A 25393-nucleotide genomic window follows, 5' to 3' on the forward strand; every position below is an offset into this window, starting at 1 on the left:
TGCAATCTAAAACATTTGCTACTCTTAAATTTTTTTAAGGCTATATGATCCCAGAATGTTCTGTGAGGAGTACAGGGCCTAAGAACAAACCCATCAGTTTAAAGCGTGTATTTAATATGAAAGCACTACTGTTTATTGCCATAAAATACACTTTATGTTATAGTTCAGCACAGCTTCCTTCACGAAGAGGCACAATAATGAACAAAAGGAATCATCAAGGGAATCTTCACTCCTAAAAAAAATGTTCTTTTCCCATAAAACCACATCTGGAAAGATTATTGTGCTAATATTAAGCTAGGTTTGATAGTTTCTCTAGTTTTTTATTAATGAAGTTCTTGGTACAGCTGCTAAAAAGCAGTATCTAAATTTGAAAAAGTATATCCACAAAGCCAGCAGAGAAAAGCATCTGCAAGATATCAACTAGCTTTTTGAAGATAAAACAAAATCTTCTGCTTATTAATAGCCAGCTGAGGATGACAAACCTCCCCCAAGGGCTGCAGGGCAGACAAGAAGGGATTTATGTGAGTCTTTACACAGGAAAGAAGGGGAAAGAGGAGTAAGACTGACGCCGGGGAAAAGTATGCAACCACAAATGAGAACCCAATCAGCAGGGTCTGCATTAGTACTTAAGGACATTTATAAAATAAAAGACGTGCCTAAAAATGAAGTCTTTTAAGAAAGATAGTTTATACTGAAGTTGGCGGGTCACCCCAAGAATGGGATCAGCTTCAATATACTTTAGGTAGAAAAGCCACATCGTTTTGCCTGTCCCTAAAGGGTTTCCAAATGACTTTTGAGGAAGGGATATCTAACAGTCACCACGCAATAAAACGTCTGCGAGACGGACCGACAGTCTTACCTGCACCAATTTCTGTAAACCACGAAGAAGCAGAGTTCAAGTTGATTGTCTCAAACTGAACTACCTGATTTGGTTCATTACCCTTACTGATAGCTACGCAGACCATCGGGTACTCCTGCTCTGGGATCACCAGCATTTCAAACACATTCAAAGGGCTTGGCAAAGGAAAATCAAAGTGCTGGAAAAAACATAACAAGGCATTTGTAAAGTTTCCTTTTACCTTGGAAAGACGCAGCCTAAAATAACATGCACAAAGTATAGAAGATATAGAATAATTTTTCACTGCTACTACGAGTGCTTTTTTAAGACAGCATGAGCTTTTTTAAGATGACATTATGTTGCCCAGAGGTATACGCTAGTCTGTTACGGCTAGTGCTGGGCTTGATCCAGCGCTTGACTGACTCCAGTCACAAGATTTTCTTAGTCAAAATGTGTCAAGCCAGATTTTCAAGCGCTCAGGACTCACAAATGGGACTGGACTGGGATGTACTTTCCATTACAAATTCTGGAAAGGCTATTTCAACAACTGTATAATGATTAAGATTAAATGTTCTAAACTAATATGAAATACTTACCTTTATTAACATGAATTTCTGCATTGGCTCATACCACTGTAGTAGGACAATTCCAGACTGCAATGCACCACACAGGTATTTATGTCCCGTGTATGGATTTCGTACTATATAAAATAAACAAAACCAGGAAAAAAAAAAAAAACTTTTTAAGTCCAGGAAGTTCTATGCATACCTGAAAAAAAACCCTGCAGCTATCTTTACAAATAATTTAAGAAATAGCATCAGTTTCACACTGCTAATTGCCTTCTGGCTTGCCATTTAAATATCCACAGTGATTAATATTGTGCTACATTCCAGCCAAATTCAATTATACTTATAATTAATAGCCACTGTCATTCTTTGAGTCCCAGTAAAGAAGCCACATGCTGAGTGGCCAGAAAAGCTGCAACACCTTCTTCTTGGGGCTGCGTGGGAAGGGGAGCGAAAGGTCCAGGTCAAGTTATGATTTAAATAAAAAACAATTCCCAGGCAGTCAAGACGGCCCGTAACTTCTTGTGAGCTTTGACAGCTACAGCAATACTACGATGAAGGGTTTGGGCTTTGTTTTTTTTAATGCAATAATATGAGGAAAGGTTTGGAGTCTGTGTTTTTTAAGCTCAGTGGGACACAAGACCAGCCTGACTTCAGGAATCATTTGTAAATATGCCCACTGTAGACACTTCTTATGAGCTAAATAGCACATCCAAGTTTGCAACTAGGTACTTTATACTCCGTGTAAGCATTTTTAAGAGAGTAAAGGTAGAATTTCACACAGCACTAGGGCCAGTTTTTAAAAGGACGTGTTTTCTGTAGAAAGCCCAAGCCCTTCTGCAAGTCAGTGACGCCAAAGATGAATCTGTAACTTTGCAAGCTTTAACTCTTTTGTGTGCACTTAGAACTTGAGCGATGGCTTCACTCCTCCCCAGCCTGACGTAATTTTTACTCATGTCCAGCCTTTTCTTGTGGAAAATATTCTTTTCAAGTCACCCTTACTAAAAATTGGATCTAGGTCAAAGCTTGAGCCAAAGTGACAAAGCAGAAAAGGTGTTTGTGAATGTGCAACAGGCCTGGGACTCTGTAACGAGCGTTATGCTGGCAAGCAGGATCACAGCTGGCGCGAGTAGCCTGAAGCCAGCAGTCCCCAACATCGATTTATTCACCAAGAGCTCCAGTCTGGGCATCGGCAGCTCTCAAAGGGAGCGTGTGACACCCGTCAGCTGCATGCTGGTGGCATCGCCAGGGTTTCCCTGCGCAGCGTGCTCTAGGCCGTAGCGTTTCTAGGTTAAGATCTCATAAAAAAAAAACATTTTTTTTTGTCTGATTTAATGTCTGATTAACATAAAGACCCCCACATTAATTAAAAGGAAAGCTATGCACCAGTTAGGTACAGCATTAAGAAATAATGCATTCATACTGTTTTCTGAACAATGAACTAACTACTAAGTTTATTAAAAAGAAATAAGTTTAAGACATGCCATGCCCAACGACAAAGGCCAGGAAAAAAATTGCCAAGTGGAACGCCCACTCACCTATACAGCATTTGTGACATCCTTTTGTGTCAGGGATTTTTGTTGTTAAGGCAAACTTCCTGGAATAACAATTATAAATAAAGGAATCAACAAGAGATGCTGAAAGGCCCTTCATGCTACCAATTCAACAGCACAAACTGTATTTATGGGAATTTTCACTTGTTAATAACTGGCTGTAAGTGAAAGATTTGTACCTTGGTAATATTTTGTCAGGAAACCTATGGGTCTGAATATGAGCAGCTAATCCTGTTTTTTTGGCTTGTTCAAACAAAGCTATTAAATTATGGGAGTAGAGCTGGAATGTTTTCCCTGTAAGAGAGAAAAGTACAATTGACATCGCACCCATGCCTCCAGCAGAGAACTGCACATTTTAGAAAAATGTACATATGGAAAATTACCTTCTAGAGAAACGGAGCACGTGCGTCAGATATTTCAAGTCCAGTTATGAAGAAAAATAAAATAAGACAACAATAATAATGCATATAGAGAAAACACGGCATTCAACTCAAAGTTCATTGCAGTAACACTAAAGCAGCTCTGAAATTAGTTTTATGTAAACATTTTTAGAAGGCTGTAATTATACAACAACAATTAACTATATCGGGACATTATCTATAAATCAACAGAGTGGTGTTACACAAACCCCTGTATGCTTAAAGGCACGGTCCTACAATTAGCCTGCATGCCACAGTGCCTCTGTTTCCTATCTAGAATGTCCTATTTCAGGACAATTTGATGAAAAAACTTTTTTTTTTTTTTTTTTAAATTAGTCTGCTGCATCAGCAGTGGTGTGCAGCTACCTCATTCTCCTTCAAATTGAAAGTGCTTTTGTTTAAGGGTGGATTTATTTTCTAAATCTGGTTCACGTGAGATTGATGCCAGGCTATGATACACCGAGAGTGATCAAACACTGCAGCCACATTTTGATAATGCACCTGTGATAATCCTCTCCTAATTTTGTTCCGACACATGAAAGCTGTCCTTATTCCGCCTCTCCAAGCTCAGGACCAAAGAAGAGGACACTCTCTAGATTCTCTACATGCTTTCAGTCAAGTCGCAGCCTTGGCAGAGGCAACTCTTGTTTGACGAATACCAAGTTTTACCAAACTAATTAAAAATAAATAAATAAATTAAAAATATGGCAGGACACTGCAGACAAGCGGCTCTACTATTTGTAATTGGCCAGTTTTCTCTTTGAAAGTCTTTCACATCAGAACACTCTTGAAGCAAAGCTTCCTATACAAACACAATATACAGTTTTCTACTTTGGTACAATCAAAATACATGTACTGAATTATGACTTTATTTATAATTTTATAAGTTTTCCCTCTATTTATACATACCTGACAAGGACATTAAGGTGTTATTGATAACATACAGCCAGGTGCACTTTCGGGGAAATAACTGAAAAAAGAAAACATTGCCATTAATAGAAACACGCAGGAATTTCCAAGCATGGTTTTCTCTGCCCGCTCCACCTCCACCACCATTCCTGCAGGGATCAACACTGGAGAAAGTCACAGCTGCAACTACAGTTTCCCCTTAATTCATTTTCTCTAGTTGAAATAGCTTTCATTCCTTCCCTCTTCTACCCCTGAAACTTTAAAAATTCAATTTTTCTTTCTTTTTTAATTAGCAGCACAGACCCAAAGTGGCAAGACTGGAATACCATGTAAAGATATAGCTTGCTCAGGAATGCCAGCCAGAGAAAGAAAGAGAAACGTTATTACAGAAACCTATTAAACCCCACAAAAGTCAGAAGAGAGGGGAAAAAAGGCATTAGTATTTTCTGAGCAACTTGAATTGCCACTAAATCCTGTATTTTGTGGGACTTACCTGCCTGGCTATTTGTCTTAGCACACTGCTTTGTACACAGACTATTCATGGAAGGCTTTGGGACTTATTTTTGTTTCAGAGAACAGGGAAGAAGTTACTCATGGGGCACCTAGTCTAGATTTGAGAAGATTTTAAAGAAGAACTTCTTGACAACCTGAAGTGAATTTTGATAAATGCGACGGCAAATAACAGCATTCAGAAGCCTTAACAAAGGAAAGGGTAAGGACAACAGAATAAGGATGATTTTGTTAAAAAAAAAAAAAAAAAAAAAAAAAAGACTAAATATATTGAAAAATCTCCATAGGTAAGGTCCTCCCTCAAGAAAAAATTTCAAATAAGAAAAAAAGGAGTTCAAAGGATTAAACTGTTTATAAAGGAAACTATTAATAAAAGACAACAACAGACTGGTTCACTGAGGGAAGTTGTTGTAAAACCCAGCAGAAGATGCTTGACACAAGGCTCTACAAAAGAATGACTGTACTAGTTCTTGCAAATGTCCATCTAACTTAATAGATGTTTCCAACAGTCACCATAAAGTGACATAATTTCTCCTAAAAAAATGCGTATAATACTGCCCCTAATACTCTGCCAGGCACCAAGTCCTTGAGCTCAGAAACCCGCTGAATCAGATACGGGCTTTATGCATTTAGTGAGCTTCAATGGATTTGTCCTCCATAAATTTGTCCAGTCTCCCCTCTGAACTCAGGTAACTCTTAGCATTTGCAGCTCCCCATAGCAAAAAGTCCCAAAGCCAGTTATCCGCTGTTTATTTTTAATTTGGCTCCCACTAGCTTCATTTAATGGCCCCATAGAAGAGAAGGGGAACAGCACAGTTAATAGCATTGGGGTAGAAACTTGTGCTAGAATCAGAAAAAGAACTCACTACACACTCTTTTAACTAGATATACTCGTGTCAGCAGGTCCCCATAAAGTTTACTTTACAGTAAGTAAGAACCGGTCCAAACCCAAAGGTCTCAGTAATGACTATCTTCAAGAACTGATGGAAGACGAACAAGAAGGACAAACACAGTACCTATGCCAAATAAAAAGGGTGGTGGGAATTGCAAAATAGTCTGCCTGACTGGATATCCAGAGCAGCACAGGAACAAGCGACGTACTTTTTAATTACCAAGGGATACCAAGAGCAGCCAGCGCAGACTTTTGCAGAACAGGCTGTATTTGAACATCTGAATTTCCTTCTTTAACAGAATAACTGCCCTGCTGGGGGCAGTGAAACAGTAAGATGTGAAACACGTGTGAAGGACCTTGTCCTGCCTGCCATTTCCGTGTGCAAAATAAGAAAATATGGGGTAGAAAAAATTTCAGAAAGAAACCATACAGCTGTCTGGACATAAAACCAGAGTATCTATCAGCGATTTGCTATTTAACAGAAGGAAAAACCAGTCTGTAGATATAATCTATATATAGATATAGTGTCTTTGCGTCTGGTTCTATTTAGTTATTTTCACTGAAAAGCTAACAATGGAATAAAAGTATATTTCTGAAATTGGGAGATACTGACCTTGGAGAGACCGCAAGCACTTTGGAAGATGCGATCCGAATTAGAAGTTGGAGAAACAGTTAAAAATGTGCATTTGGTGGGGAGAAATCATGAAATGAATAAAAACGAATAAGGAAACAAGTGGTGCGGCAGATGCACAGTGGTAAATCCTCTGGGGTTTGAAGTGGGTCACACCTGACCTCTGCCAACTGAGAACACTCTCACAGAAAGGGAAACTTTCATTTGGGGTGCACCGAATATTCCCTCTACCTAGCACTGGCATATCTGACCTTTCAATAGGATAGAAAAAAGCATGTGGAGGAATCCAGAGAAGACTGTTACGTGAAATAATTTAGGAAAATATACAAGGAATGAGATTACTTTCACTAACGGAGTAAAGAGAAAATTGAGGTAAGGTGGCCAGAGGGTCTCCAACAGCCACCACAATTTTTAGAAATTTATTAGAAAAGTGTTTGCTCCCCCTATCTGCTGAGGCTACAAAGAGATAAGCAACTTCATATTCAACGCTCCCCTGTTGCATTCTAGTGCACCCTCAGCTCTCTTAACTTGAAAGGATCTTCTCGCTGTATTGAATTCAAAATTCACAATTCTTACCATCAAGCCCTTTATAATCTTCTCTCGCTTTTGCCCATGCCAGACTACCCCCCTCCATGACTTGCTGAACTGCTTCCCTTTTTCTTTTGCCCCTCAAGTTTTGTCCTCTAGCACGATGCTCCCAGAAAGAGAGGACTTCCTCCTCTTGAGCACAGATCTCTGTGCACTGCCCTTGCTGTGAAATCATCTATCTCTTGCTATTACTCACAGATACACGCACGTTGCCACCTCCGCTTTCTGACCTGTGCTGTGTCTTAACTGAATTCAATGCTTTTTACATGCCTGAAGTGCCTTTGTGAACTGCTTCAGAAACCTACAGGTATACATCTGCCAACACTTTACTTCCAAGAATACTCTGCTACTCCTGACTCTAAAAAAAGCAAATGTAACAATACCACGATTGCATGAAGCAGCTTTGGAAAGGGTTGGAGAGCCCAAGAAAATACCCAAGAAGGTGGTAACAATGCCAGCCAAATTAAATGGCCGAGGGCTTTGGTAGCATCCAGTGGAGAAGCAATATGCCATCTAGTGGAGATAAAACGGAGAGAGAAAGGGCACGTAATTCACTGTCTCAGACAAGAAAGATGTTTTAGTGGAGAACTCCCCTGAAAGCAATGCTACAGCAGCAGCAACCAAAAGTTCAGGTAGGCAGGGGAACTATTAATTTTCAGACTTCCATTGCTGGCTTTGATGTGAATCAGATTACGCCCCAAAGCCTGGTATCCTATCTGGCCCCTCTATCACACTTTCTTGCTTCATAATATCCCCATATCTATTCTGTGTGTTCAATACACCAAAAATCACCTGTTCCATTGTTGCTTCGTGAAGTTCATTCAAATTCAAAGTATAGATACCTTCTTCCGTGCCAAAGATAATGTACTGATCTAAAAATTTAAGAGAAATTGATTATTTCACAAGCTCATTACCACTTTGGCAACAGGCAGGTTTAAAATACACACCTAAAATAACTTTACCTTTAGTATCTGGATGTATCCACGATGTTGCACAATTAATCTTCAAAGGACAACCATCAAAGACTTTGGAAAAACATGCTCCCATCTAAAAAACACCAAAACTGCAACCTGAAACAAGTTTACAGTATAAAGTGTTCATCTTCTGGCACTTGGCCACTTTAGTGCACACCACCATTGCTCTCTCTTTTCAGACACAAAGTTACTCTAGTATGCCTTGATGCAAAACGTTTCTATCTTCCCCAAAAGCTACACTGCAGCCTTCTAAACCTTACTGTAGACTTCATATGCAATAATAAGTAACACAAAGAGGGATCAGAACGATATGAACAATTTTAAGTACCTCCTGGATAAGAACAATAAGAAGTGCTTAAATAAATGGCATATGAAGGGAAAACAAGCAGAAATGTTGAAGTAATAACCCTTTCTCGCACCACTACCCCCTTTCCCCCTTTCTCTTTACGAAGCGGGGACGACCATTGGAGATCACAACTCACAGAGCCAGTGAAGTCTCCAACCCATCACATCCCAACTGAACGGTGAAAGGAAGTTTTTAAGAAAAGGAAACGAATACTGCGGATTCAGTACACAGTAAGTAACTGGCTATGAGATGCAGAAAGTCATCCCAGTTTATTCTAGCACAAACCCTCTGACACTAGAGAGATGTCATGACACCAGGCTTCCAATAACTCCTACTGCAAATGAGATTTCTTACCAGCACCTTCGGCGTTGGTGGTAAACCATTGATTGCCGGCTTCTGTGGGAAGAAAGAAAGATCATAAAATATCTCCCACGCACTGATATAAAACCAGATAGCTAACATGACAGCGAAATCAGACTGAGACTCACAATACTTACAGGAAAATCTCTTTTCTCTTTTTTACGTGGCAGTTGAGGGATTTGTCCAGACCCTTCTGCATTTTCTTCAATGAGTTTCAGCATGCCATCCCCATTTCCTGAAAAGAAGCCCAGATGCATTTTGTAGCTCACTTGACACAGTGAAATAGAAAATATTTTGTTATCCTGTTCTCTCATCTTCCTTCCACCTAGCAGGAGTGCATTAGTGAGCTCTGAAAATTCCATATACACGTCTCAGGTAGCTGAACCCTTCCAAGGACAGCTGGCCACTCTTTTGCATGCTAAGCTATGTGGTTTTAATAAAGGCTTTTCATTATCCAAACAGTCCCTGGGCCAAACATAACTGAGAAAAAAGCTGTGGCAAGGTCCTCGCAGATGATCCTCCCCGCACATTCGTTGTTTTTACACTATTCAGCAGGCTTTCAGTACCTAAAGGGGGTCTAATAGGAGAGATGGGGAGGGACTCTGGATCAGGGAGGGGAGCCATAGGATGAGGGGTAATCCTCTCATCCTTTCAGTTTTAAACTGAAACAGGGGAGATTTAGATGAGATATTAGGAGGAAATTCTTGGCTGTGAGGGTGAGCCCCCGGCCCAGGTTGCCCAGAGAAGCCGTGGCTGCCCCATCCCTGGAGGTGTTCAAGGCCAGGTTGGACGGGGCTTGGAGCAACCTGGTCTGGTGGGAGGTGTCCCTGCCCAGGGCAGGGTGGTGGAATGAGATGACCTTTAAGGTCCCTTCCCACCCAAACCATTCTATGATTCCTGCAAGCAACACAGGAACGGTATTGACTGTCTGAGTGTCCTTGTTTTAGGAACCACCACGGGTCACGGCTCTAATAAGAACCAGCGCACATGGAGAAAGGACAACTGCACCCCGTGATCAGCTTGTATTAAAAAAATTACCTACCGAAAACAGCTGACTAGAACAAATTTAATTTTACATGATAAAAGTCACCTTTAGGAAATTTATTTACCTAAGTCGCTGTATCTAGCCGTGAGCAATCCAGGGCTACTGATGCTGCTGGTCATACCAACGGGGGAGGAATCAGCCTGAGGCCCACAAACAGGGATACTTTGTCTCCTGTGAGCTGGTGGGGCTCTGTTCTGCGAGTCTGGGAAATGTTTTATCGTCTGACATTTCTCATCATCTGGGAGGTTTTCCTCAGGATAACTGTTTATTCTTGGCTGCAACAAACCAAAGAGGTGAAGGTTACCTGGGAAATGGCGACTTCAGACAAGTTTAATTCAAGTCAGACTGCTTCTATGTAAAAAATAATAAAATCAGCTTTTGAAAAAAGACATTTGACAGCAGAATAATTTAAGAGGTATTCCTTCTCTGATGGAAAAATCACAGCAGCAGACAGAATGCTGCACAAGAGGATATCCCACGCAGCACACTCTCTTTAGAGGGAAAATCCCGACAAGTCACTTTGTCCAGGGCAGCGTACGAGGCCAGGAGTCCCCAGAGGCTGGGACTGTACAGACTGCAAGTCAGCATAAAATACGAAGCTGCCCGAAGTCTGCAAGCAAATGGTATTTATCAGAATTTATAACCTGCTGAGAGCATCAGACAGAAGCGCTGCAGAAGCTGCACAAGTGAGGTTTGCTGCCTAAAACTCTTAAAAACCACCATCTCTTACCTTTGGAGGTAGCGGAGGTGGCCCTGCTCGCTTTAGTGTTGATCTGCAATGAAAAGGCGCAGTAGCCGTCTTAGTTAAACCAACATAAAGCAAATTACTTGACAACACAGACAATAAATAAGACGAGCTGACCGGATAGAAAAGACAGATCACAGCTTTGCATGAACAGGGTTAAACTAGAAGTCCAAGAGTGGGGAAAAAAGCACGTTAATCTTGTTAGAAGTGTTGTTTTTTGATCAGCTCATATTCTTTCACAAATGCTAGTGTTATAGAGCATTCTGTGGTGAAGGGTATTTGAAATTAGCTAATAAATATATGCTCAGGGACTAGTTCTTTGAAGGTGCCCCTTCACTGCTTGCATTTTACTTTTGCGCTTGTTTTTTTTTCCTAGAAAACTCTTCCCGACAGTGAAAATGCTGCATTTCTGGATCATCCAGTAGATCATGTCACAGAGCAATGTCCTCCCATCATTCTTCACAACTGCAGCTGAACTTTGGGACAACCAACAAAGAGGTTCACCTCCCTTCGCTACAGTTTCCAGCTTTTGCTCTGGACCAGACAAACGTTTGGGCACCAGAGGAGCTGCACAAACCCCACCAGAGCTCTGCAGGAATATCTGCACCGGGCCTGGCTCGTGATCGATGGATTAATCAACACCAAATCTGCTTTAAAGCATTAGACACTTCCATATGCACTCTGAGATAACCTCAGGAAGGAGAGGAAAGGAAGAAAGCATTGCTTTGCAGACGTTCTCCTGATGATCACATAAACAGTTCAAGCGTGCATTAGACCTTTGAGCGCAACCAGCCCTCACTTATTTATGAGCGGCAAAGCTGCCTGCAGCATTTTAAAGGAAAGAGGTTTTGCCAGAACGCTGCTTGCTTTAGCGAGAGCCGCATGGAGTAAACACAACTGTACACGAAGGAGGTCCACTCACTCTTCAACATCTTCACTCCCATCGCCAAATTTTGTAAGCAGTCCCCTAGGTAAAATGTTTATAAAATTAAGAGTTCTGCTCTAAGGTCGACACGTGCAACTAAAATGATCGTTGACGTCATTTAGTTTCATAAGAAGCATCCCCCAACCCTTTTCCAAACAAAGTACTTCTCTCTTAAGCACTGCATTAAGTCCTTTTTCTTTTATTACGGTCCTTTCCTTCCCCTCACCTCCCAACAATCATTGAAGCTCTCTTCCATACCAGATACCATCAACTCATCTTTCATTTCCCTACCTGGTATTTTAAATATTGTTGAAATGCCTAGTAACAGTATAATATAAAAGAAGGGGGCGGGGGAAGAGATGAGAATAGAGGAAGTTACTGGGGACAAATGGAGAAAAGCCTTTACAAAGGGAAGTTTCCTCCTTTAGCACACTAAAGATACAGACTGTTTCCCACCACAGTGGGAATTTTTGTTTCAAAGCCACCCCAGGGTCAAAAAAGAAATTGTGACTAGGAGATCAAAGCAGGACTGAAAATATCACCCTCAAACAAACAAACAAAACCTGATAAAATTTTGCTAAATGGCAATTTTCAAGCTCCGTCTTTAAAAAAAAAAAAAAAAAAAAATCTATCTGCATTAAATAAACAAAAAGAATATCTGAACCACAAATCTAAACCCATTAAAATGCACATGACACACCATGTCATCCCCTGAGGAACGACCACGGGAGTAACGAACAGGAAAAGAAAAGCATATCATACAAGAACTAATCCAGCCAAATTTGGATTACTATAAAATTTCCCTGCAAGTTACTGCTGAAGGAAAAGTGGCAGACAGTTGCCAACAGGAACTATTCAAAAATTTAAAAAAGTCCAACCATCAACAAAAAACCCCACCTCCATAATAAAGAAAATGTGTAAAAAAGTAATTTTTAAATGCCACAATAGGCATAAGAAAAACCAAGAAATAAGTTCAACCGTCAGGTACACATTCTGGTATTCCCCTTTCCAGGCAAGTAATTCCTGAGTCAGAGACATCAATCGCCATTCACTCTGATAAAAGCCAAAGGGCATGAAAAGCAAGGACCCCCCCCGCACACATCCTCTCTCTACGTCCCTGGTATTACTCAGAATTCCTGGGACAGAGGAGTTATGCGTTTCCTGTTTATCTTTTCAAACTGGAAGTGGTTTCCAAGTAAGCAGCACGGATTTACCATCCAGAAACCTTATGCCTGTCCTCCTTTCAATACTAAATCTGTATCTATTTACCCACTTATAGCCCTAGTAGGATTTGCTACGGCTACATTCGTTCTGCTTTTAATACAGCCTGGTACAGACAATCTTAATAATGCTACAGGAACAGAAAGGAATCAGTAAGTCACTCTGCCGGGAGGAGCTTCCCTCCCTCCCTGTCTCCTCGACCCCGCAGATTCCAGCTGTCGGCAGAAAAGCCAGCGCTCACGAGAAAGGCTCTCAATCCACGGCTCATGGGGGTCACACAAACAAACCCAGAGAGGAAGGAAAGCGGTCGCTGTCATTACTGGGCAGGGAGAGGCCAGGCCTAAAAAGCCACCCCGAACTTTTACTACAACGAGAGTGAGAACAGACAACCAGGTTGAACTTAAAAAGACCCAAAAACTGGCAATCTCCGTGACACGGCCAGCTTTCCAGGGGGCTGGAATGTCAGCTGACAGCTTATGCAAGACTTTATCTGCAAAAAAGCCAAAGAAATTAATTGTCTGCTACTCAGTTCCAAATAAAGATGGGCAACAGGCTCTTTTAGCTGAGCAATTATTTCAAGCAAAATACCATCTTTCCCTACATATGCGCATCTGTCAGTATTACTAAATTTCCATATTCTTTGCTGCAAATTCAAAGATTGCCTTTAAAGGCAGAATCCAGTAGTTTGCAGCAAAAGGAAGCCACATACCTATTAAATTCATTCCTAACCTGGACAGAGTTGCGCTCCCTTACTTCAGGCCTGCTTTATCCCAGGAGAAATCAGTTATAGCCATATCTTTACCTAAAACATTTCACCCCAGAACACTACAGGACTGTGTTATAGATTACACTGATCAGACACCACGGCAGAAGCAGTCATGCTGTCCTACTGAACTTGGTAAAACTAAATCTTTAGAATTGGTTTCTCCTTCCCGTTCTTGCAAGGACCCGACTTCAGGGCCACGAAATGCTTTGCCACAGGATGTCACAACCCCAGCCGCGGCTCAGAGGAGACGTGCACGGTCGGTGCAGGACCCTGCACGCAGCCCTTGCACGGTTACCAGCTCTGCTTCAGAAAACTGACTTTTGGCTGTGTATTTCGGTGTGCCAGCCATACATTTACACTTCATTTTCTATCTACCAATAGGGAGTTACAACAAATTTAAAGCAAACTACTGCATGTGGTTAAAAGCAATTAAAACCCATTCCCCAAGAGAATGATCAACAACTGCAGAAAGAGGACTGCACATTGGGTAAAATCTCCTTTAACTTTATGAATATTAAAGTGGATTAAGGCTTTTGGTTTGATTTTCCACCACAGTTCAATTTTTATTTCAGTGTATTTTCATACTAAGCCACAGAAATAAAAGTTTTTAAGTTCTGTACTTACTTGCTGCTTCCACCGTCAACAAAAGGATTCCAATGCGAAGCAAAGTCAGTGCCAGCTGCCACGACCTGAAGATGAAGAAATTTTCATTTTCTTTCCCTGCTCTCAAACTGAAGTACCTTATCTACAGCACATAAAGAGGCCTGGGAGACTCCCAAGCCCAGCAGAATGACCCATAAAATAAAATTCCAAAGTTAAATAATTTACAATCTAATTATAAAGCAGGTATTGAAAAGCTATCTTCCTCTTTTTAGGCTCAGACTTAAAAGCAGCATCTAGAAATGGTATAACACCAGTACAAAGTGGCAATAAGTAACACGAAGGCAATAATTTATGGTGAAAACTCATATTTTCCATTCAGGGCACTTCCAAGACATTTTTCCAGCAAGAGAATATACTGCACCCACCTCCAAACTCATCTGAGATGCCATCAGCAGAGGCTGGGAGCGTTCCTGTCACTAGACATGGCACTGAGGGGACCTCACTGGTACCAACACGTACAGATCTCATCAGTCACGTTCAAAAAAAGTGAACCCGTACCTACCTGGTGAACTGGAGCACAGCTGGAAAAAACAGGAATGGGATTTTTCTGCCGTGCTGAGCACTAACGTCTCCAAATCCAAATTAACGGCAGCTGTTGCTGTTCACAACACTTATTAAAAAATGGAGCCCTTGTGTACACAGGCACATACTAATCCCAAAGAACGTTAATTAGCTGATCTGCAGTAAACTGCTGAGGGCTGGAACAAACAGCAGCAGCTCACAGGGGGCAAAACCGGCTGCGCGCGAGCTGGACGCCTTCCAAGGAACAAGCAGCAAACAAACCCCGATGATGGGAAGATCAGGGGCTCAAATGCAGAACGGCCTCTTCACATTATCAAATTAATTGGCACATGTTGTTTTCTTCGTCTGAGCATGACTCTCTGCACAAGGCATGGGGGAGCAATTCATTTTCTTAAAAATGTGGCAATTGTCTGGGGGACCAAGAGTGGTCTTCTCAGGACTTTATATTTCAGACACATGTTACTTAGAGTTGAACCACAAAACAATGAAGACACTATGATTTTAATAAATGAAGGAAAAAACAAACTTGTCCCTACCATTTCATCCCGGGCTTCTGTTTCTTTCCTTAGAGGGGGCTCAAACTGCAGCTTATCGACTACAAAACATATAATTTTCAAATTTAATACACACAACATTACACTAGTCCTCTTTCAGTGCTTGCTACAGCAAAACGCATGTTGTAACAGATCTAAATATCATGTACTCCACACTTAATTTACCTACAGAATATGACTGTCACTTAAATATCAGTGTTATTGTCTAAATGCTTGAATTTGCAAATGTGAAGCCCACAACAAAGAAACCGACCAGAAGTAAATACCAAGTCATCATATGAAAGCACACTAAAACATAACTAGGTAACCACATGTTACTTTTAATGCATGTGAAACAGAAGCAAGAGGCTTTTTAACAGCAAGCTTCCGAAAAGTGTGATGTACATGACACAGAAGAGCGGCGAGCATTTACACTACAAAAGGCATTTGTCCAAATCTGGAGAAAGGCCGTTTCTACCCTCAAAATTTGAACTTAGATCCAACTAAGTAGTGTATTAATATTGGTTTTAAAAGGAAAGAAAAGGTTATACTAAAAGAAAATGCATTCTGTTGACACGCAGCCTGGTCAGGAGAGCTGCTGCAATCCCAAGCACTCCATCAGGGTCAAGAAAACGTTTCACTTATGAATTGAAACAATGTGCAGACAAACACAAAATGCTGTTTTTCACACCCTGACACTGAACATACTCATGTGAAAAGATGCCCTTCCAGTTATCAACTTGCTCTTATTTTTTTACGTTTGCAGGTTATTAGTGGTTTTGCTGTTTTAAGTACGGCTGCATGGTCTGACAGAAACCAGAGAGCTGAAAGGCTGTTGCTGGTCACGCAAGGTTTCCACATAAACATTACGATGCAGCAATGAGAAGGAATGAAACAGCAGAAAAATATGCAAGTTTTAATTTTGGTTTTGGAAAAATATTATTGAAGATTCATGTGCATGTCCTGTTTCTTCTGTTTCTTAACTGTGCCAACAGCAGAAGAGACTTTCCAGAGTACACAACAAAAGAACGATACCGACACCCTCCGTTGGTCGAAGCAAACCAACACCACAAAATGGGCAAAGCATATTGGGAACTTACAGTTTATCTCCGATGCTGTTCGTTCTGCCCTAATGTTCCTGTTCGTAGAACGAATCGTATGGCGGATAACGGCGTGAGGCTGCAAGGGTTATAAAGGGAAAAGCTGAGCAAGGTCCCGAGGCTTTCTGTTGGATCTCAATCAACAATCAAACCAACGGGGAGAAGGAATAGCTGTTGCAGTCACACACTGTGACGTGCAGCGCCTCATCCTAGCCTTGCGCAGGATCCTTCTATGCAGCGACGGCGTAAGGGTGACAAGCACTGTGGCAATATTTCCTGGCTTCTCCTGCATGGTAGCTCTAAAAATGGAACTCTAAAACATTGGGGCAGTGCCCCTGTCAAGCTGCAATCTCACGTTCTCAAAGCAAAGTAGGGTATTTAAACCGTAATTTACCTAAATAAAAGATGCTCTCACCTCGAAATCATCGTCATCAACTTCATAGTGCGTATGGTTGTCAGGATTATTAACTTTGTCCAACAGCTCAACTGCTAAAGATCTTGAAAGACCAGGCTGCCCTACAAAGCTATGCTAGAACCACAAAAAAGAACAAGTTATAATATGCAACTGACACCAACTTCCATTAATAAACATCCAATATTGAACGTTACTGGATTTTGCCTGCTTTCTAGGGGCTTGAGTATTTCTTTAATGACTCCTTAATGGCTAGACGTTATAACCCCTCCATAAGCATGGAAACGCCACACTTTCGGCCAGTTGTAAATTGGAAATTAAACTCCAAGTCAAACAAACAGTTACACCGTAACTTCATTTTTTAACATGAGTAGTTCAGTCGTGTTTAGGAAGGCAGAAATAGAAACACGAACAACTGTTAAATGCATCCATTTCCTATTTGGGTGACAGGAAGGGTCCACATCTCCGCAGCTATGCCCAAGAGGCTAAGACACCCACGGCCAGAAAGCACAAGGCTGAAGACAGAGCACGAGGCCAATTTCTGCAATTTTTCCTACCAGAAATTGTATAAAAATCTTGATACTGAGCAAAATCTTGCTACTTTCTGCAGATGACCAGTGTCTCTTCACTTCAGATTTCACCACCCGTGTTGTAAGATCAGAGAAAGAAAATTGTTCCAGTTTGGTTTCCTATTGATCTGTTGCTCACTTGGAAGCAAGAGATCTCTTATTGATGTCATTAAATGTCCCAAGTCACTTACAGAAAGGAGTCTGTCTGCTGTCGGCCTCTTCTTTGGATTTTTTGTAAGTGCTATTTTGACAAAATTATGGAATGTTGATGACCTTGAAGAAATAAAAGGGTTTATGTTTAATTTTTCAAGAAGGTTGTTTTTTTTTTATTTTAACACAGTTACTAAACAGATTACAAAAGAGTGTGCTAAATTAGAATGTTGTCCTAGTACCTAATCTCAGGTTTGAATAATTGCATTACCAAGTTAACAAGACAGGGAAAAACCCATTTGATTCATAGAACTTGCATGGAAAACATTTTGGTATGGAACATAACTCAACACGTAAGGTGCTATTTCAACTTTTTCTGGTTTCAATTGTTGTGGAATTAGGCACCAGCAAAAAAACCCTGTGAATTATGTACCCAGTAAGCCCCCAAGATCCGGGCAAATGTACCAATTCCACTGCTCTTGGCTACAGGGAGGAAAATAAAATAAAGTTCTAGACGCAGACTCAACTTACTCTTTAAAATACTTTGTTGTTATTTTCAAAACAACTTAGGTGATTGTGTTATACAACCTCTTTTTAGATCTGAATTACGACTTGATGTCACGGACCTACAATTTTTCAAGCATTTTTCTGCCGAGTGCGTTTGTGTTAGTATGCCTCTCTGGGGACAGCACCAGCCCAAGGCCGCTTGCCTTCAAATCACGTTAGAAAACACATTTCCTCTTCTAGTCATAGCATCTGAGAAGGCGGCGTTGGAGAAATGAAGCACATTGGCTGGGGTTACACTGAGCTTAGTGTTTTCTCCCTTCCTTTAGCACACATCTGCCCAATCAAACACCTCACGGTAAAAGGATTTTACAGCAGCATCGTGAGCAAAAAATCCCGCATCTCGGAATTGTTTTGAGTCTCAGAAATAAAATAAGTAAATAAATAAGCGTGGTACAAAATGCTGCAGGCACTAGGAAGGTATCACACAGGGTAAAGAAATCAGGAAAGGCTTGAACAATTACCTGTCCCACTGACAGTGGCAAATACCCTATAATAGGAATTAAGGGGAAAGGATAAAAATAATTTTTCTTCCTAGAAGATACAAAAAGAGGACTGAAGAAGGGAGATTAGATTTCCCTCTGGATCACTGGCAGGGATCAACACACACAGGCAGGGCTGTCCTGGCCCATACTGCTGGTTTTTTTGTCATGTCAGATGATGTCTGCTGCTGGACCTTAACTCTCAAGTTTGCTTTCAGACACCTATAAAAAACAACTAGTCGTTTCTCAGTGAGACCGCCTCTCAGGTTCCTGAGTTTAAAACCAGCACATGCCATTTTTCACTACCTCCCTTCTTCATTAATGACAAATAGCTTTTTCACATTATCTACAAAATATTTAACAAAGGAAAGAGTTTAACCTACCATTTTGCTTTTTCCTTTAGCTTTGGCGGTTGAAAATTGCTTTTTGACATTAAAAACAAAGCCCTAAAGGTAAAGGAAGAATACTATTATTTTATAGTAAAAACCCCAGTTCATTTCATTTCAATATCTAAACACTTTAAATTAATACTTTACAGTAAGAAATATACTGATGAAACTGGATTACAGTCTGTACCGCGTTAGAAGACAGACACAGTAAACCTGTCGATTTTCTTATCTTTAAATAAAATCTTTTTATCGTCATGTATAATCCTGTTAAAGATGAGGCTACGGCTTCTCTAGTGCTTTACTACAGCTTTTCTTAATCACACTCTTGACACCACAGAGCGGTTTTTTAAAAAATTAAAAATGTCAATGATAATTTCAATTCTGAATGTAAGTCTGGAGCTTCAGACTGATGTCTTAAAAAGAGACACAGGTAGGTGTTTGATGAAGGAACCCTAGTGTGAGTGTCTAAGGTTTGAGCTATGAAGAAGTTAAACTGTATCTGGTGGGACTGAAGACGGGCGAGCTCCCCAGCCAGCAGACCTCATCGGGTGAAGATCAAACATGGGCGGCTGAAGCTCTGCAAGTTCAATCGCTGTTATGCCAACGGCCCAGATATCGCAGAGCTGGTTATATCCACCGTTCTTTTCCACCGCTGCAACTTCTGGGGCCATCCTTTAAAAGCAAAGGCATCGTTCAATGAGAGCATCAGCCGCTTCTGAATCGGTGCCTGCACGCGGGAGGCACAAAGCACTTCACATAACCCTAGAGCAGAACCCTCCCAAAGAGCATAACTCTGGGAACAGCCTGACGTCCCCCTCCCAAAATCAGGACACCCGGCACTAGGGGAGCAGAGTAGCACACGGGGTACGCATTCTGCCTGAGGTCATGGGCAACGCTAGGAATAGAACCAGTCTCATGATTCCTGGTGAAATGCTTTAATGACCAGATAATCTTCCTGCCCTCAGTTCTCCTCCTCCAACAGGATAAAGAGGGCAGCGAACAATTAAAAGCCATTGTCTGGATTAAGCTGTACGTACACGGTCAGTCTCTACTAAGAATACCGCCCTGGGCATCTCAACTGCATCACAGTAATGCCAGAAACCAACAGCAGTTAAATTTGCATCCATAACCCACCTTAAGTTTTACAATGATACATTTGCATATTAAGTGCTGTCTTGTACAGACGTTAATCAGTAGAGATGATTAAAAGATAGGTTAAAATCTGTTTTCCTTCACAATTCTTTCTGCACAGAAATCGCAAAGACGTTGTTTAGTTTATTCGCTAAAAGCATAAGAAGCTACTGAGAAACTGAAGGACCACTAGGTATCCAGCAAAAAGGGAGAATGTTCTGCATTAACAAACTTGGGAAAAACAGCAATCCTGCCTCAAATATCAGGTAGCTTTTGTTACAGCAACAGGTCAGTTACAATCAGTGCTGCCCAGACTTATACCCTTTGGGTATTTTACTTGGAAGAAAGAGAATTTATGCATTTGCCATATATTTAAAAATATGTGTGTATACTTCAGCGTGTGTATTTCAGAATTCTTGGCATAAATGCAGACCTAGCTTTGCAAACAATCACAGCAATCAAAGTAGTTTATTACCAGTAAGGGGTACCAATAAATGATTTCCTCTTCGCAATGGTGGCTGTTATTTTTGCTGCTACACCAAAGTCAGCTGGAAAATTAAATTATCACAGACTTAGACATTTCATTTTAAGACCTGAGTTCTACTCTAGGAAGTATCGTATTATGAAGGAACAATGACATTTCTCATCCAAATTGAAAATTAATTCAGCTTCAACAGTTAAAGATTAATAATGAGATCAGATGATGTCTTCACTTCAATTTTCAAATTGAAAAGATGAGTTCCTGCTAACAGCGCACTCACGATCCTGTTCCTCTCCTAGCTATTTTTCCATCTCACAATACAGCAACCTCCTGACAAAATTTAGTGGATATTCAATTTAATATTCAAGAGGAAAAACAGCATCATGCTTTGGAAACGGTACTATTTCTGTGTTGCTTATGGAGGAACTGCAGGGGACCATCTGTTCTCATTTCTGGAGACTCTGTCTAGAGGACAATAATCCCTTGCTCCCTGAGCTGCAGATAATCGGGTGGTCTTGCAGAGCCAAAAATCGTTTAAGTCCTTTTTATTTTTATTGCATTGGTAGTATGATAGCTGGAGGATAACTGTGGGCAAATCTAACTAGCTTAGCAGGCAAAAGGAATGTATCAGTGCATAACCCAAGTTTAATGCATTTAGTGAAAGCTCCTATGAGTTTCAAGGTTTTACTCTTCCCCCCCCCACCGCTTCTTCTTTAAAAAGCCGTACTTTCCTAGCACAGCACTCCTGGTTCACCACAGGGGAGTAAACGTGTTGAACCACACAGTTTTTCTGCAGAGCAGTGATGCAGCTAACACACAGCTGCCCCGGTTCCAACAGTGGACACAGTAAGATGACTGAGCATCCCATTCCTTCTCCTGGGATGTCTGCTCCCTGCTTCCTGCAGAGCCCTAACTACACATGGACTTCTGTGAAGTCAGGCAGCAGATCAGGGTTTTGAAGGCAAAACACTCGGATAACAAGAGATTCAGCCTGTTTGTGCTGCCCTAAATGCAAAGCGTCACTGGAGGAAGCCAGTAATACAGATCTCTCCTGAGTTTTCATCTGTAGACCTCAGAGTGCTTGCAAAAGGAGGAGAGTTTCCTCTTCTGGGCGTTGCCATGTTGGGCATGGAAATGCCCAACATCATACGCTAAGCTAGAGGTACAGCCAGGATCAGACCCCGCATTTCCACAGGCTGCCAGGCTCAGAACGCTGTCTCGCACAGTGGATCCCTGGAGGCTCCGAGGGAGAACAGCCATTCTGGCCAGGAACAAACATGTTGATAGCCAGGTAACCCCGACCTGACAAATTCCAGGGAAACCCGGGAGGCTTCAAGCCTTGTTGGTTGAAAATAAGAAATTATCTGTAACTTCTCGATAGAATGCAAACTCGTTTCACACACACACAAGCCCATGGATAAACACTTTCTATCATCAACTATGGCCCCAAATAAGAACAAGAACATCCTACATGCCACTGAGAACGGAATCTAATAAGACTGCAACAATACAGGACATCTGCTGTATTATACTTTATCTTTTGTAGCAAGCTTAATCTTTGCTACGCTGCATGTACTGCTGAGCATGTACTGCTCAATACAAAACAAAGCCTTACAAAAGCTGAATATTCTTCTTGGGAGACCCGGTCTCTACATTCCGGTTTTGGGTTTGTTTTTTTTTTTCCTGTTTTAATGGAATGATAAAAGTAAAAGGCAACTTGCTAAATCAAAGTCTCACAGCCGGTACTGTAGTTTTTGACTACAAATAAATAAGTTTTGACAAATAAAAACATTTCTGTTTGCTTTCTGTCGTATTAAATTCACGTAACTTACCTAATTTGACATCTCCGTGGTCTGTTAGTAGAATATTTGCACCCTAAAACATAATAAATAGAAAGTTAAAATGCTTTATCAGGAATATTTTTTTGCACCAGAAAGTTTAAGGTAAGTTTCTCAAAGTTCCAAGTTACCTTTATATCTCTATGCATTTTGCCCTTCATATGCAAATAAGCAAGACCCTGGAAATAAGAGAGACACAAATGCGTCATTTTCCATTTGTTAACATACTACAAAGCCCGTCCCATTCAATAAATTTAAATTACTCCATGTATTTTATTTGAAAGTGGAGAAATTTGAGATTTGCAGATAAAAGGTATGCTGGATTCTGTTCCTCATGTCTCCCAGCTCCACTCAATACACGCGAAGACTTGCTGAAGCCAGCCCTGGCGTAACATTTTACATAGATGCGTGTGTATTTTCAAAACAAACCTCAAGATACCTTTTCCCTCTACTAAAATTAACTCTGTTTTTGAAGTCCCGAAGGTTTCAACAAGCAGGTGTTTAGCCTTCAAGCTGCCCTTCCAGCGATACGAGTCCCCGCAGTAAGAAGAGATCAGGAACAGAACTGCCAAGCAGTTGATGGGTCTACACCCCCGCCTCCAGCACCGACCAGTTCAGCCACCACTTCAGGGAAAGGTGTGCAGGCCCGTGAGTCTCTCGTGTAATTATTCATGGACACACAGAGCGGGGAAAGAAAAGTTCCTTTAAGAAACACGCTGCCTGCATCGCCTCACCTTGCATTTTGACAGTTATTAGCAATCACAAAATGAAAGAGAATTTCAGTCATCTGGTTGCAGTATTTTTTTCCTCTACAAATTATTAGGATTTACTGCCACAGATCAAGCAGGCAGTTTAAAGTGTGCCTTTTTTTTTTTCTTCCCTCTATTACTCAGCTACTTACCCTCGCTTACTAGGTATTAGCTGGTTTCTGTGATGAGATTCAAAAGTTTGTCCTAATCGACTGCTGCACTGAATCACTGTTACAACAATGGATGAAACCAGCCCAGGCAACACTGTGGTCACAACCTGTGCGGATCTGTCTGCCACAGTGTCCCTGAAACCCAGAGGTTCACCGAAGAAACGGGAGCGGCACTGAGGTTCCGTATTTTGGTCCCACGGTGGGATCCACAGACATGTCCACTCTTGTGCAAACTCCTTTGCAAATCACAGCACAGAAGCAGCGCTGCTCTGACGATGATTTTAAGCAAATATTTGCACTGCATGACTGGAGTTTCTCGCTAATTTTTATTTCCAATCTGGAAACTAACAGATTAACCCTGGTTAATTGGTTTCGCTAGATTCCCAGTGCTTACAAGTATAAGTGGTGGTACTGCAGCGCTTTCTGAAATCACCTTCCGTATCTACTTTCTATACATGGAGCAAACACTTTATCATATACCCGCAGGAATACAGTACCTGTAAAGTTTCTCTGCATACATATGCAATTTGTAACTCTGACAGAGGTCCTGTTACTGAAAACAAAGATTAAAAAGTGTGTCAGTCTACGATATACAACACATAAGTAACACTGGGAAGCAGCCAAAAACTGGTATCCTCCATGCAAAAGTTAAAGACCAGTTTTACATGAGCCGTATTTTACATTGAGCTGAGAAGAGGGTTCTGTTTGCTTGTTTTACAGCAAGGCTTTCAGGAAAGAAGAACCAGCACAATAACAGAAGACAACACTCACAGCGAGAAGAAAACCTGTTTTCACAGAAATCTAATTACCATTTTACAAGTGACTTCGTAGTAACGTAATATCCTATACTGTGAGGAAGGTAAAACACAATAAAAGTGACTTCTGCTATTTTTTTTAATATTAGAAATGGCAATGTTCTATACTAGGGGCCTATGGGTCTTAGAATTGTTTTAAAGCTATTGGTACCAACCGGCTGAAAAATAAAGCAGAAAAAGCTCTGATATTCAAAAAAATCCATGTTATCATTGAAAGGCAGAGCAAGTCCCCAGACTGCCCTTCCAACAACTCCAATAAATCCTTCTACAGAATCCACAACTCTAGATGAAACCCCACAGGGGAAAATAATAATAAAGGAGTGGTACGGTACCACACAGAAGCAGGAATAAAAGTATTTTTTGACAGGGTATTAGCCCAAAAGTGACGGTCATCATATTTGAGAAGTGCTCTCAACAAAACCTGTTGACTGTAGTTAAAACCCACTATTCATGCCCTACGAAAAAACATGTGCATTGCCCAGCCAGTACCAACCCTTCCCTTTTAGTTTGCTTATTATTTATTTTTCTTCTTTGCAGAAAGCTTCCCAAAGGTACGAATGTTAAAATAAGTTTCAAAGTACCGTGGTAAATGTCTTGGAGGGATCCCCCACCGCAGTATTCCATGCATATCCACAGCTTTTCACGGCTATCAAAAGAAAATTAAAACACAGGCATCAGAAGCTGGTTAATTTGTATACACAACAGAGTTAATCGTGATTATTTATATTATTTTCTATTGGTCTTGATCACCCTTTCTTAAAAATACACGCTCTGAAATGTGATTAGCAGTTATTCATACTCTCAATATAAACTCTTATCAAAATGAAAATTTTATGCCAAAGTCACTGAACAAGTCTTTAAATGTTATCAGCCCTAAAAGATGTCATGTTAACCTTCGAACTGCAATAAAGAACTTGTAGAAGAAACACCTGAGGTTTACCTGCTATCAGCAAGATGACACTACAAACCACACTAAACTCAGTTTCAATCTTAAATTGAAATTGCCTAGTTATATCTAAAAAACTCTTTGGCCTCCAAAAGGGGTACTGGAGATTTAGAAATTCAGCGGGTTTTTTCCAGTTGAAGTCCTTTTATTACTTAAAAAATACATCCCTCCAAGAAATCTAACAATGAAGCCTTCTAGAAAAAGACCACGCAGGCGAAGTGGTGATAAATGATCCCACAGAGGCAACTGATAAATGACAGAGTTCCAGAGAAATGGAAAATATTCCCCAGCTTTCTGTACAAGGTTTAAGGTGTGCACCTGAAGATGCAGCCAGCTGGCATCACCTCCTTGCTGCCTCTCAGTACGTTGTGTCTGTGACACCAGAATTATGAAAAACGTTGCTACCAGCAGCTCAGATTTGGTGTTTTGCTCTTACAACTCACTGGCCACGCTTCCACAGCACACAAGACTACCATTAAATAAAATATCTCAAGGCAATTCTGCTTTAGATAGATAATGAGCTAGTTTTATATTAGAACCAATAAACGTTTAAAATCTGCCCTGCAAGTGAGTAGGATTGGATGTGTTGCA

General features: G+C 40.9%; 1 protein-coding gene across 4 annotated transcripts in view; it reads right to left on the minus strand.

Annotated features, from left to right (window-relative positions):
• The window catches only part of MAP4K5 (mitogen-activated protein kinase kinase kinase kinase 5), a 68700-nt gene that overhangs the window by 7531 nt on the left and 35776 nt on the right, over positions 1-25393 (minus strand). For 3 of the 4 annotated variants that reach the window (XM_063333792.1, XM_063333796.1, XM_063333795.1), the window contains 24 exons: positions 24438-24502; positions 23539-23594; positions 22254-22301; positions 22117-22159; positions 20279-20351; positions 19213-19344; positions 18667-18729; positions 17279-17360; positions 16522-16635; positions 16107-16185; positions 15010-15068; positions 13913-13977; positions 11299-11343; positions 10362-10404; positions 9696-9906; positions 8724-8821; positions 8581-8622; positions 7869-7953; positions 7699-7778; positions 4286-4346; positions 3137-3251; positions 2943-3001; positions 1435-1538; positions 860-1037 (listed from right to left, as the gene is read on the minus strand). In XM_063333792.1, coding sequence (XP_063189862.1) covers positions 860-1037; positions 1435-1538; positions 2943-3001; positions 3137-3251; positions 4286-4346; positions 7699-7778; positions 7869-7953; positions 8581-8622; positions 8724-8821; positions 9696-9906; positions 10362-10404; positions 11299-11343; positions 13913-13977; positions 15010-15068; positions 16107-16185; positions 16522-16635; positions 17279-17360; positions 18667-18729; positions 19213-19344; positions 20279-20351; positions 22117-22159; positions 22254-22301; positions 23539-23594; positions 24438-24502 — 2000 coding nt within the window. The remainder of the gene's footprint in view (positions 1-859; positions 1038-1434; positions 1539-2942; positions 3002-3136; positions 3252-4285; positions 4347-7698; positions 7779-7868; positions 7954-8580; positions 8623-8723; positions 8822-9695; positions 9907-10361; positions 10405-11298; positions 11344-13912; positions 13978-15009; positions 15069-16106; positions 16186-16521; positions 16636-17278; positions 17361-18666; positions 18730-19212; positions 19345-20278; positions 20352-22116; positions 22160-22253; positions 22302-23538; positions 23595-24437; positions 24503-25393) is intronic. The other variant, XM_063333793.1, reaches the window with a different exon arrangement.

Source organism: Chroicocephalus ridibundus, chromosome 4 (assembly GCF_963924245.1).
Source record: "Chroicocephalus ridibundus chromosome 4, bChrRid1.1, whole genome shotgun sequence".
Lineage (NCBI taxonomy): Eukaryota > Metazoa > Chordata > Aves > Charadriiformes > Laridae > Chroicocephalus > Chroicocephalus ridibundus.